The sequence below is a fragment of the Scyliorhinus torazame genome, chromosome 18, assembly GCF_047496885.1.
Source record: "Scyliorhinus torazame isolate Kashiwa2021f chromosome 18, sScyTor2.1, whole genome shotgun sequence".
Taxonomy (NCBI): domain Eukaryota; kingdom Metazoa; phylum Chordata; class Chondrichthyes; order Carcharhiniformes; family Scyliorhinidae; genus Scyliorhinus; species Scyliorhinus torazame.
The window spans coordinates 211,510-223,502 of record NC_092724.1 but is presented as its reverse complement, the minus strand read 5'-3'; the positions used below and the strand labels follow the sequence as shown (position 1 = coordinate 223,502).

At 49.9% G+C, this 11,993-nt stretch overlaps 1 protein-coding gene across 2 annotated transcripts in view; it reads left to right on the top strand.

Moving 5' to 3' along the window:
• Positions 1-1,854: 1,854 nt before the first annotated feature.
• The window catches only part of LOC140394881 (major facilitator superfamily domain-containing protein 12-like), a 59,556-nt gene continuing 49,417 nt past the window's right edge, over positions 1,855-11,993 (top strand). Inside the window, exon 1 of one of the 2 annotated variants that reach the window (XM_072482030.1) lies at positions 1,855-2,262. In XM_072482030.1, coding sequence (XP_072338131.1) covers positions 2,004-2,262 — 259 coding nt within the window. In that variant the 5' untranslated portion in view covers positions 1,855-2,003. The remainder of the gene's footprint in view (positions 2,263-11,993) is intronic. The other variant, XM_072482029.1, reaches the window with a different exon arrangement.

Here is an 11,993-nt window from a genome sequence, read left to right as displayed (position 1 = left end):
GTTTTGAGGAAATACTTTTTAACCCAGTAAGTGTTGACGGTCTGGAATGCACTGCCTGGGAGGGTGGTAGAGCTGGTTTAGGGGTTGGTTTAGCACAAAGCTAAATCGCTGGCTTTGAAAGCAGACCAAGGCAGGCCAACAGCCTCCCCGAACAGGCGGCGGAATGTGGCGACTAGGGGCTTTTCACAGTAACTTCATTTGAAGCCTACTTGTGACAATAAACAATTTTCATTACATTTCATTAGAGGCGGTTTGCCTCACATCCTTTAAAAAGTACCTGGATCAGCACTTGGCACGTCTTAACATTCGCGGCAATGGGCCAAGAGCTGGCCAATGGGATCTCTGTGATCGGCTTTGAAGAATGCTGTTGTCTACATGCGTGCCCCCTCAGTCGGATATAGCGGTGCGTAGGCCCAAAGCCCAGCGTGACAGACCACCTCCTCCATTCATCAGCGCACTGTCCCAGGAGCAGAATTTGTTTAAATCAATTAGTCTTCCCGCCAGAAGGGGCGGTAGAGAAGAGGTCCCGCGCCCGGTACACTGACATCATGTGCTCTGGGTGCAAATATACTGAGGTGAGCTTTGTCTGTTTTGTAGCTGCCAGCAAGCAACAGAACAGCGTGAAGAACTGTAGATGGATGTTTTTGGACTAACGAATAAAGGGGCAGAGACACAAACAGGCCAGGATCTCCCAACAGAATCTGCTGGAGGGAGCTTCATAGGAGTGTCCACAACAGGACAAAGCAGTGATGGTGTGAGCTCCAGGACCTCTGATAAACAACCCATATGGAAATTTAACATCGAATGACAGCAAGTCAGATCTTGAAGACCAAGCAGATGGGTCTGCCCGGCGTAGGTCGCGAAGGTCGGCCGGCGTGGGTCGCGAAGGGCGGTCAGTGTGGGTTGCGAAGGGCGGTTGCCGTGGGTTGCGAAGGTCGGTTGCCGTGGGTCGCGAAGGGCGGTTGCCGTGGGTTGCGAAGGGCGGTTGCCGTGGGTTGCGAAGGGCGGTTGCCGTGGGTCGTGAAGGTCGGTCGGCGTGGGTCGCGAAGGTCAGTCAGTGTGGGTTGCGAAGGGCGGTTGCCGTGGGTTGCGAAGGTCGGTTGCCGTGGGTCGCGAAGGGCGGTTGCCGTGGGTTGCGAAGGTCGGTCGGCGTGGGTTGCGAAGGTCGGTCGGCGTGGGTCACGCAGGTCGGTCAGCCTGGGTCACGCAGGTCGGTCAGCCTGGGTCACGCAGGTCGGTCAGTGTGGGTTGCGAAGGGCGGTTGCCGTGGGTTGCGAAGGTCGGTCGGCGTGGGTTGCGAAGGTCGGTCGGCGTGGGTCACGCAGGTCGGTCAGCCTGGGTCACGCAGGTCGGTCAGCCTGGGTCACGCAGGTCGGTCAGTGTGGGTTGCGAAGGGCGGTTGCCGTGGGTCGCGAAGGGCGGTCAGCCTGGGTCATGAAGGTCAGATGGTAAAAATGGGTCCCCGAAAAAAAACCTGAAAAATGCTGAATGAAGAAAATAGAATCCGGTGAGGATTGATTGAATTTTTTTTTTGTCACAATTCCCGAATTCCCATTAATCCGGTGGATGTGGAGAATGGGGAATTGCGGGAAATTGGGCATTGCGGAGGGTTTGGAAATTCGGGGAATTGCGGGAATGGGGAATTTGCGGGAATTGCAGGAATTGTGGGAATGGGAATATTGGGAATTTGGGGAATCTACAGCATTTTGTGCAGAATTTGTTTTTATTTGTTTGGGTTTCGCTGCAGCCTCATTGGTCGAACCAGAAGCGGAATCTTCTGACCCCGCCCGCTCCGCCCGCTCATTGGCCGCCCGGGAGGCGCCGCCCTTCGGCCCGGGGCTAGTCTCCTGTCAGCGGCTGGACGTCCCGGGGGCGCGGCCGCTTCCTGCCGGATTTAAACCCCTCCCGGAATGGGGGCGGGTTCCGCGTCTGACTGAGCGGCGGCGGGGTCCGGGGAATTCGGCGGCCAGCCCGCCGCGCCTTTCTCGCTGCCATTTAACGCCATGGCGGGAGATCTGCCGCTCGCCGCCCGCCTCGCCTTCGCCATGGGCCACTTTCTGAACGACCTTTGCGCCTCGATGTGGTTCACTTACCTCCTGGTTTATTATCACTCGGTTCTGGCCATAAACAACCACAACGCGGGGCTGCTGCTGCTGGTCGGGCAGCTCGCTGACGGCTTCTGCACCCCGATTATCGGCCTGGAATCGGACCGCGCTCCCGGCTGCGGCAGGTACGGCCGCAGGAAGAGTTGGCACCTGGTTGGTAAGTCTGCCTGAGGGACATTCTCCTGCCTCAGCCGGAGGGTCTGGGGGTTCTCACTATAGCAATTCTCACAGATTACACTCTTGTCACTCTCAGCAAGAGAGTCATCCAATTTTTAAAGAACAATCCATGCACCAAATAGTAATTTAAAATAACTCCATGTGATTGTTTATTTTATAAAATTGTGGAATTTGAGTAAAGGCCTCTATTTTAATCCTTTTATATAAACACCCAGGTCGAGTATAGCTGGAGGGGAAGAGGAACAGAATCAAGTTGGGACTTGAAGTGATAACTTGCATTTATATAGCACCCTTAATTTAGGCAAGCTTCATGCCAATGCTGTGTGGCATACTCCTTGATGATGCTGTTTTGGAGGGGGCAGAGCATCTGAAAACAGGTGCTGCCCCCCTGATTGGGTCATAAAGGGGGATTCTCCGGAATGGACACAGTCAACAAAAAGAATAATTGACAGAGTACATTGACGAATAGTGATTGGTCACAGTGCGGAACAAGGGGCAAACAAACAAATACATGAGCAAGAGGAGCATTGGCTCTCTTCTCTCTCCACAGATGCTGTCAGACCAGCTGACATTGTCCAGTAGCATAATTTTTTGTTGGAACAATGCATCTAGTTCAATTCTCCTGCCTTCTCCCTGTAGGGTACTGCTAGTTTTATTTCCTAGGTTTCCTTCACATCAAGTCTGGAGTGTAATGGAATGTTCCACTTGCATGATGAATGCGGTTCTAACACAAGCTCAACACTATTCAGGACAAAGCAGCCCCACTTGATTGGTATCCCATTCACAAAAATTCCCTCCCTCTACCACCGACTAACAGTGGCAGCCGTGTGTACCATCTACAAGATGCACTGCAGTAACTCACCAAGGTTCCTTAGGCAGCACCTTCCAAGCCCACAACCACTCCCATCAAGAAGGACAAGAACAGCAGATACCTGGGAACCCCACCAGCTGGAGGTTCCTCTCCAAGTCCCTCGCCACCCTGACTTGGAAATATATCATCATTTCTTCACTGTCACTGAATCAGCACCCTGGAACTCCCTCCCTAACAGCACGTTGGTTCAAGAAGGCAGCTCACCACCATCTTCAATTAGTGATGGGTAATAAATTCTCACCTCTCCAGTGATGCCCACATCCCCTGAATGAATTTAGGAAACAACTTTAAATCTGTGGCCTCTTCTCAATCCTTTCATGAGTGGAAATGGTTCCTCCCTATCTGCTCTGTTCAGACCCCACATGATTTTGTTTACCTCTATAAAATCTCCCCTCCGCTTCTCTCTAAGAACATGGTGCACAGTTCCTTCACTGACGCTGGTTCAAAAATCTTGGAACTCTCTCGATGGACTGCAGAGGTTACCACAGGTGCTCTATTGGGACTGCGCAATAAATGGTCTAACAAACAACGCACATATTCAGAGAATGAATTTTTAAAATGTGGTGAGGTAGTAATAGATGGTATTTGTGTTGGAGAGCGTGTGTTTTTTGAGGGCTGGATGTCAGACAAGAGCCACCTCAACCCCGCCCCTTACAATTGGCCTGTGTTTAATCAGTCCCCTAACCCCCGATATGGTCAACTATGTAAAATGTTGCCGCGAAGTTGAAACAGGAGGAGGTGCAATCACTGAGATGTTACTTGTGGTTTTAAGGCAGTTTCAACATTTCCAGTAAAGTTGGATTGAATTCTGGTCAAGAACACCAGGAACAGGAGGCGGCCATTCAGCCCTTCACATCTGATCTGCCATTTAATAAGCTCTTGGCTGATCTGACAGTTAATTTTCCTGCATTCTCTCTGTAACCTTTAATTTCCCTATTGATTTTAAAAACCTATCGATCTGTGGACTTGACCTCCACAGCTTGCTGGGATAAATGAGGGAGATAGTACTACACTGCATGTGTTTCATCCGATGCCTGTCTATATATTTACATTGTGTATTTATCATCTGTCCTATGTTTTTTCATGTATGGAATGATCTGCCTGGACTGTCCACAGAACAATATTTTTCACTGTACCTTGGTATACGTGACAAATCCAAATCCTTCTCATAACATGAACAATCTCTGTTTTTCTACATTAATTCCATTTGCCAATTTTCTGCCCACTCACTTAGAATCGTAGAATCCCTACAGTGCAGAAGGAGGCCATTTGGCTAATTAAGTCTGCACGGACCCTTGGAAAGAGCACCCGACCAAGACCCACTCCACTGCCCTATCCCCATAACCCATTAACCAAAGTTTTGGACAAAGGGGCATTTAATCTTGGGCAATCCATGGACTGTGGGAGGAAACCCGAGCACTCAGAGGAAGAACGTGCACGGGGAGAAAGTGCAAACTCCACACAGCAGATATTTCAAGAATGTAAATACTTCAGAAGTATGGGTGTTGAGGGATGTGGAGAAAGGATGGGTCATCAAAAATAACAAGATGCATTGCCATGGCTAATATGGCAGAGAGTATTCAATTGGCTAAATTGACTATCTTCTCCTGGGGCTTCTGATATGTTTTTGGAATATCTGACGACCATCTCCGATCCCCAATAGTCTGTGTGTAGATTGCTCTTGAACATTGCTGTGTAATAATCTGTCTGGACCTGGCACAAAGGAAGATGGTTGTGGTGCACCATCTCAGCTCCAGGGCATCATTGCAGGAGTTCCTCAGTGTAGAGTCCTAGGCCCAACCATCTTCAGCTGCTTCATCAATGACCCCCCTTCCATCACCAGGTGAGAAGTGGGGATGTTTGCAGATGTTCAGCACCATTCGCAACACCTCTGATGAAGCAGTCCATGTCCAAATGTAGAAAGACCTGGACAATATCCAAGCTTTAGCTGACAATTGGCAAGTTACATTTGTGCCAGGGAACGACCACAAGAGAGGATCAAACACCACCCCTTGACATTCAATGGCATTTCCATCATTGAATCCCCCTCAATCAATGGGTGGCACGGTAGCGCAGTGGTTTTGCTTCACAGCGCCAGGGTTCGAGATTCAATTCCCACTTGGGTCACTGTCTGTGCGAAGTCTGCACATTCTCCGTGTCTGCGTGAGTTTTCTCCGGGTGCCCTGGTTTCCTCCAAGTCCCGAAAGACGTGCTTGTTAGGTGAATTGGATATTCTGAATTCTCCCTTCGTGTACCCGAACAGGTGCCGGAGTGTGGCGACTAAGGGCTTTTCACAGTAACTTCATTGTGGTGTTGACGTAATCCTGCTTACCACAATAATAAAGATTGTTATTAATCAACATCCTGGGGGTTACCATTGATCAGAAACTGAACTGGACTAGCCAGATTAATACTGTTGTTACCAGAGCAAGTCGTATGCTAGGAATCCTACGGAGAGTAACTCACCTCCTGACTTCCCAAAGCCTGTCCACCATCGACAAGGCACAAGTCAGGAGTGTAATGGAATACTCTCCACTTGCCTGGATCAGTGCAGCTCCAACAACATCCAGGACAAAACGACTTAACAGTGTCAGCCGTGTGTACCATCTACAAGATGCACTGCAGTAACTCCCCAAGGTTCCTTAGACAACACCTTCCAAACCCACGACCACTACCATCTAGAAGGACAAGAGCAGCAGATACCTGGGAACCCCACCACCTGGAGGTTCCCCTCCAAGTCATTCGCCAACTGAACTTGGAAATATATCGCCGTCCCTTCACTGTCACTGGGGCAAAGTCCTGGAACTCCCTCCTTAACAGCACAATGGGTGTACCTACACCTCAGATCTGCAGCGGTTCAAGAAGGCAACATCACCACCACCTGAAGGGCAACTAGGGACGGAAAATAAATGCTGGTCTAACCAGCGACATCCAAATCCCATAAGGGAATTTAAAAAAACAAATCCATAAGTTAGTTCAATCTCTGACTTTTTTTCATGTGCAGTGACAATGCAGGGACAGATATCTTGGGTGCTGTGCACACCCCCCCCCCCCAAACCTGTTGTGCCACCCATTGAGGTGGACAGCACTAAAAACAAAATGTGATTCAGCCAATGATGAAAATATGGTAACTTGGATCTCCCCTACCCGGCGGGATGGCGTGGTGGGAACCACTCCGGCGTCGGGTTGCCCCAAAGGTGCGGATTTCTCTGCACCTTTAGGGGCCAAGCTCTCACCTTGAGGGGCTAGGCCCGCGCCGGAGTGGTTGGCATGCTGCTAGCTGGCGGGAAAGGCCTTTGGCACCACGCCAGCCGGTGCCGAAGGGACTCCGCGGGCCGGCGGAAGTTCGCGCATGCGCGGGGATGACGTCAGCGCCCCCCTGCGCATGCGCAGTCGCTGACGTCGTTCCCGCGCATGTGCAGGGGGGTGGGCCTCTTCCGCATCGGCCAGCGTGGAGGCTATGGCGGAGGCGGAAGGAAAAGAGTGCCCCCACGGCACAGGCCTGCCCGCGGATCAGTGGGCCCTGATCGCGGGCCAGGCCACCATGGGGGCACCCCCCGGGACTTCGGGCCATCGCCTGGCGCGGCGCGATTCCCGCCCCCGCCGGATTTTCGGTGCCAGAGAATTCGGCAGTCGGCGGGGGCGGGATTCACGCCGCCACCCGGCGGGAGGGTCGGAGAATCCCGCCCCCGGATAGAAACGGCTGTGATTACCAAGAGGGAAGTAGTTTTTATGAAGCAAAGGGAATAGTTACAATCTCCATTTGTGTATCTTGGTATGTGGTATATTTTTTGAGTTTTGTGAAGAAAGATTGTGTAATCCCTGCTTGGGTTTTCCATTGTGCATTCAAGATGTTGCATAGTATATGGGGAACGATCAAGGGAGGGTATCTAATGCATCTCATTTAACTGTAGACTTGGAAGGAACAGTTTGTTCAAGAGTGTGGTATTTCAGGACAATATGTTGCAATTGGCTGCAAGTCTTGTGTGAATATCAGATGGAGTTATGACCGCCAGGAAAGATTGGAACAGTGGGTCCCGCTGCCATTCTTGTCCACTCTTCAATCGCACTGATGTGGGAGTTGGGAAACTTTGCCCTGATGTGAGTTGCAAAGAGAAAACAACAATACGAAAGGGTTCCAAAAATGTGTAATTCTAACCAAGTCCTTCTTTCAGAGAATTAGAAAAAAAATCACTTAAATAGCAGAGTGTCACCTTTAAGCAGATCTGAAACTAGAATCAGTTTAAAAATAGGATAGACTGCTTACTTCCTGTTTCAGGTCTGATTTGGAACATTCTCTTGGGTGCTCCTTGGTGCTGCCGCCATCAAGAAATATCCCGCTAAATGTGCCCACAACTGGACATAGATTTTATTTCTTCTGGTTAAATCACGCCCACTATCTCATTGAATGCAGAGCAGGCTCGGTGGACAGAATGGCCTATTGTGCTCCTTGTGGACTATGTTCGGTGTTGTGTTTGGGGAAAGTTGGACAAGATTATTTGTACTATAATTTTTGCTTTTTCTAACATCTAAGCATACGTAGAACATGACAACATTTGTATAATTTAAGATATTTATTGAAAAGTACATCTCCCCAATAGCTTGGGTTGACATATGGAACAGGAAGATTGCCGCTGACAACACAATTACCTTCAAATTGTACTCTGCTGATCAAGTTTGATTTCCCCATTTTGTGATCCCACCTTTGGGCTCAGTTTCCGTTGTCCTGCCTCTTGCAATAGCAGACAATTGTGACCTGCTCGTGGTGTGTGTCATATTGTATCTCCCAACAGTGAGTGGCATCAGGAGGGAAGATGAAATGATTGATTCCAACTGAATCATCCCCAACTTCCGTTTCTCCATTTTAGTTTCTCACTTTTTTCTTTAAACAAAATTCAAACTCTCAGCAATCCTAATGAGAACAAAATTAAATTAACAGTCCTAAAGAGTATATTTAAACCAGAAAAAATTTATTCAGAACAAAAATAAGGTGCCCATTTTTGCCTGGGTAATTTCCATGGTTAGCAGCTCCCTCATCCAGGGCGGGATTCTCGACGGCGTCAACACGGTCCCAGGATCAACAATTCTGGTCCCTACAGGGGGCCAACAGGGTGCTGGAGCGGTTCACGCTGCTCCAGATGCTGATCCGGCCACGGAATGGGCGCTGGGGGATGCGCACACGCGCATGTGCAGTGTCTCCCTTGTCCGCGCCGGCCCCGACCCAACATGGCGCAGGAGTGCCGGCGCGGAAGAATCGAGGCCGGGAGACAGAGGCCGGCCTGCCAATCGGTCCCAATCGTGGGCCCGGCCACATTGGAGGCCCCCCCACCCCCCCCCCCCCCCCCCCCCCACCCCCATAGGCCACCACCCGACCCTTCAACGCCGAGATCCCGCCGGCTGAGAGCAGGTGTGGACAGCGCCGGTGGGACTCTGCGTTTCCACGACAGCCGCCCGGCCCGAGAATCGGTGGGCTGGCTGCGGAGAGCAGCCCGTGACCGGTGCCGTGCCAACCACAATGTGCCGATTCTCCGCTCTGAGGAGAATCACGTGCCGGCGTTGGGGCAGTGTGGCACAGTTCACGCCGGTTGTGGGGATTCTCCGGCCCGGCCCGGGCTGGGAGAATCCCACCCCCAGTACCTGAAACATTTGTTATTCCCTGCAGTTTTTTAAAAAAAAAAAGTCAAATATAATCCACTGTCTCGGGAACATGAATAGTTTGTGAACAATAACAGTGGCAATGTGTGTTTTACTTTCCAATATTTTTAACCTTGCTGCCATTATTAATGAATTCACACCATTGAGAGCTGCAAAACTTTTCAATTCTTTAAACAAATCGCATTAACTTAAGGCTGTTTGCTTTGAATGGAATGTTCACATTTCTGGATAAATGATTGAAAGGAGTATTTATTTATTCAGGAAACCTTATAATCCAATACTGAGGCTCTTTTGATAGTGTGCTTGGTCACATGACCATGTATACCTGCTGCCCTTGTTTGAATTTCTGCAGCATTATCACCTCGAGTTTGGTACATGCAAATTAACTGCCTTGAAATTTGCTCTTGATTTCTTTTTTTTTTCTTTAAATCTTTTCATTCCATGAGTGTTAAGTATGGCAAAAGCTCCCCTTGCGTAGTGCTGTGTAGTCCAGATGACTGCTGCCAGCTCCTAACCAAATCCAACTGCTAGGCTGCTGCTAGGGGCTGGTTTAGCACAGGCCTAACTAGCTGGCTAGACCAAGGCAGGCCAGCAGCACGGTTCAATTCCCGTACCAGCCTCCCCGAACAGGCGCCGGAATGTGGTGACTAGGGGCTTTTCACAGTAACTTCATTTGAAGCCTACTTGTGACAATAAGCGATTTTCATTTTTCATTTTCAGCTTTGAACAAATCAGTTGCCCTTCCCCCACCTCCTTATCTGATAGCTGAGGTGTGAAAAGTAGAAACCAGCACATCCTGCTATTAGACATGAGGTTAATAGGCATGTAACATAGCAGTTCCTCTCTGTAAAAGCCTATAAGTTACTTTGCTTTATCAGCGCTTGTGCAGATTTGGTGACCATCCTCACTCGTATTCCCCTGACACCAACTCCCCTTGGGTAGCACAGTGGCTAGCACTGTGGCTTCACAGCGCCACGGTCCCATGTTCGATTCCCTGCTGGGTGACTGTCTGTGCGGAGTCTGCACCTTCTCCCCATGTCTGCGTGGGTTTCCTCCGGGTGCTCCGGTTTCCTCGCACAGTCCAAAGACGTGCAGGTTAGGTGGATTGGCCATGGTGACCAAAAAAAGTTACGAGAGGTTATTAGGTTATGGGGATAGGGTGGAAGTGAGGGCTTAAGTGGGTTGGTGCAGACTCGATGGACCGAATGGCCTCCTTCTGCACTATGTTCTGTGTCTATCTTTTTATTCTTTCATGGATTTGGGTAATGCTGGGGCCGGTATTTATTGCACGTGCCCAATTGCTCTCGAGAAGGTTATAGTGATCCGCCACCTTGAACCACAGCAATCCACGTGGCGTAGGTACACTGCAATGCTCTGGGAGGGGCTGTGTGGAAGGGAGAGAGGGGGAAAGAGAGAAAGTGACCCAGTGACAGTGAATGATATTAGAGGTGTACAGCACAGAAAAGGTCCTGTTCCCCATTTTCCCAGCACTTGTATGCCTTGGAATTGCAGGTGTACAATTAAATATTGAATGTTCAAAGTGTCACTGTCCCTACCACTCTTTCAGGCAGTGACTTCCAAGCTCCCACCTGTGTAGGTTGCTGAGGGTGAAGCTGGAGGAGCAAGAAAACGGCTACAGGCGGCAGAACCTTTGGATTGTGGGGCTGCCAGAAGGTGTGGAAGGGACAGGCGGCACAAATGTGTCCCTAAGATGTTGGCTGGGCTGATAAAGCAAGGAGAGGTGGACAAGGCCCCAGAGGTGGACAGGGCCCATGGGTCTGCTGAGAGTGGGAGAGCTGCTGCTGACAGTTTTTGTGCCGATGTACAAATTCTTGGCCAAAGGAAAGATCTTGCAATGGGCCAGGGAGCAGCGAGACTGCAATGGGAAGGAACCGGGTCCGAATATACCAAGATTCTGTGCAGAGCTGGCGAGAAGCATGCAGAATTCAACAGGGTCAAGGTGGTGTTGTACCAAAGGCTGATCTGGTTAGGGGTGCTGTACCCAGCGAAGTTGTAGGTCACATTTGAAGGCCGGGAGTATTTCAAAATGGCAGAAGAGTCAAATTACTTTTGAAGTGTTGCTAACTTTTTTGGTTGGCTCTTAAATCGTAATTTGCTCTGTTTGTTTAACCTTTGCTCTCGAGTCGCCAGGTATCTTTATACCGCCACGAGGTTCAAGTTCAAGTAATGATCAATAACGCAACACACCAATTAGTAAGATCCAAATCAAAGCACATTTATTATACACAGTAAATCACTACTCATGCATAAACTCTACTTTCTAGACTATTCCTATCACTAAAAGGCCTATACTTAGCTTCGGACTGGCCCACCAGGTCAGGGGAACAAATGGCCTTTCGTTCAGGTCCTGAGTCTGCGGGATTCAAAAGCTGGTATGGACTGGTAGCTCGGAGCGCCGATCTCGTAGCGAGCGTTGACTTGGTTGGCGGCCACTGGACAGTTCACTCTCAGGGGTTGCTTTGCGTTGCTGAGTGACCCTGTCAAGAAGGACGATTTGAACTTGGGGGCTTTGCTTTATAGTCCCCAGGGGCTTCCCGCCCTTCGGGGCCGACCCCGTACCTGGTTCCAAGTGATTGGACTGCGTTCCGATCACTTGGATCGATTTCTCCAACACTGGAGTTATTCCCTGATCGCTGGGCGGTCCGTAAATGTCCTTTGGCCTTCCTTTGTCTTGGCTCCTGCTGGCACCGAGGAGTCTATCTTGGCTTTATTCACCTTAACTGTTGCCATTGTGCCGTGGAATTGCTCATTACTATGCAAATGGCTGCTGGTTTCAGTGCTGTCTGGTTGTTTTGCAAGTTCCAATATACATGATTTCTGTATTTGCTAGTCTTTGCCTGTGTTGGCTGAATTTCCCTTCAGCTTTTGCGGTTCTGCGTTTTAAGTCGGGAAGTGGCCAACTCAGGTGGCTACAGAAGAGACGATAAACTAGGGGTGTGAGTTGGATCTGTAAAAGGTTGGAGGGTATCGTTGACTTATGTTGCTGGGGGGGGGTGGGGGGAGGTTGCTCTTTGTCCTGTTTGGTTGTTACTGTAGATTGTAGTTTCATAGAATCCCTACAGTGTATGAGGCCATTCAGCCCATCAAGTATGCACCTGTCCTCAGAAAGAGCACTTACCTAGGCCCAATTCCCCACCCTATCCCCGTTAAACCCCCATCATGAG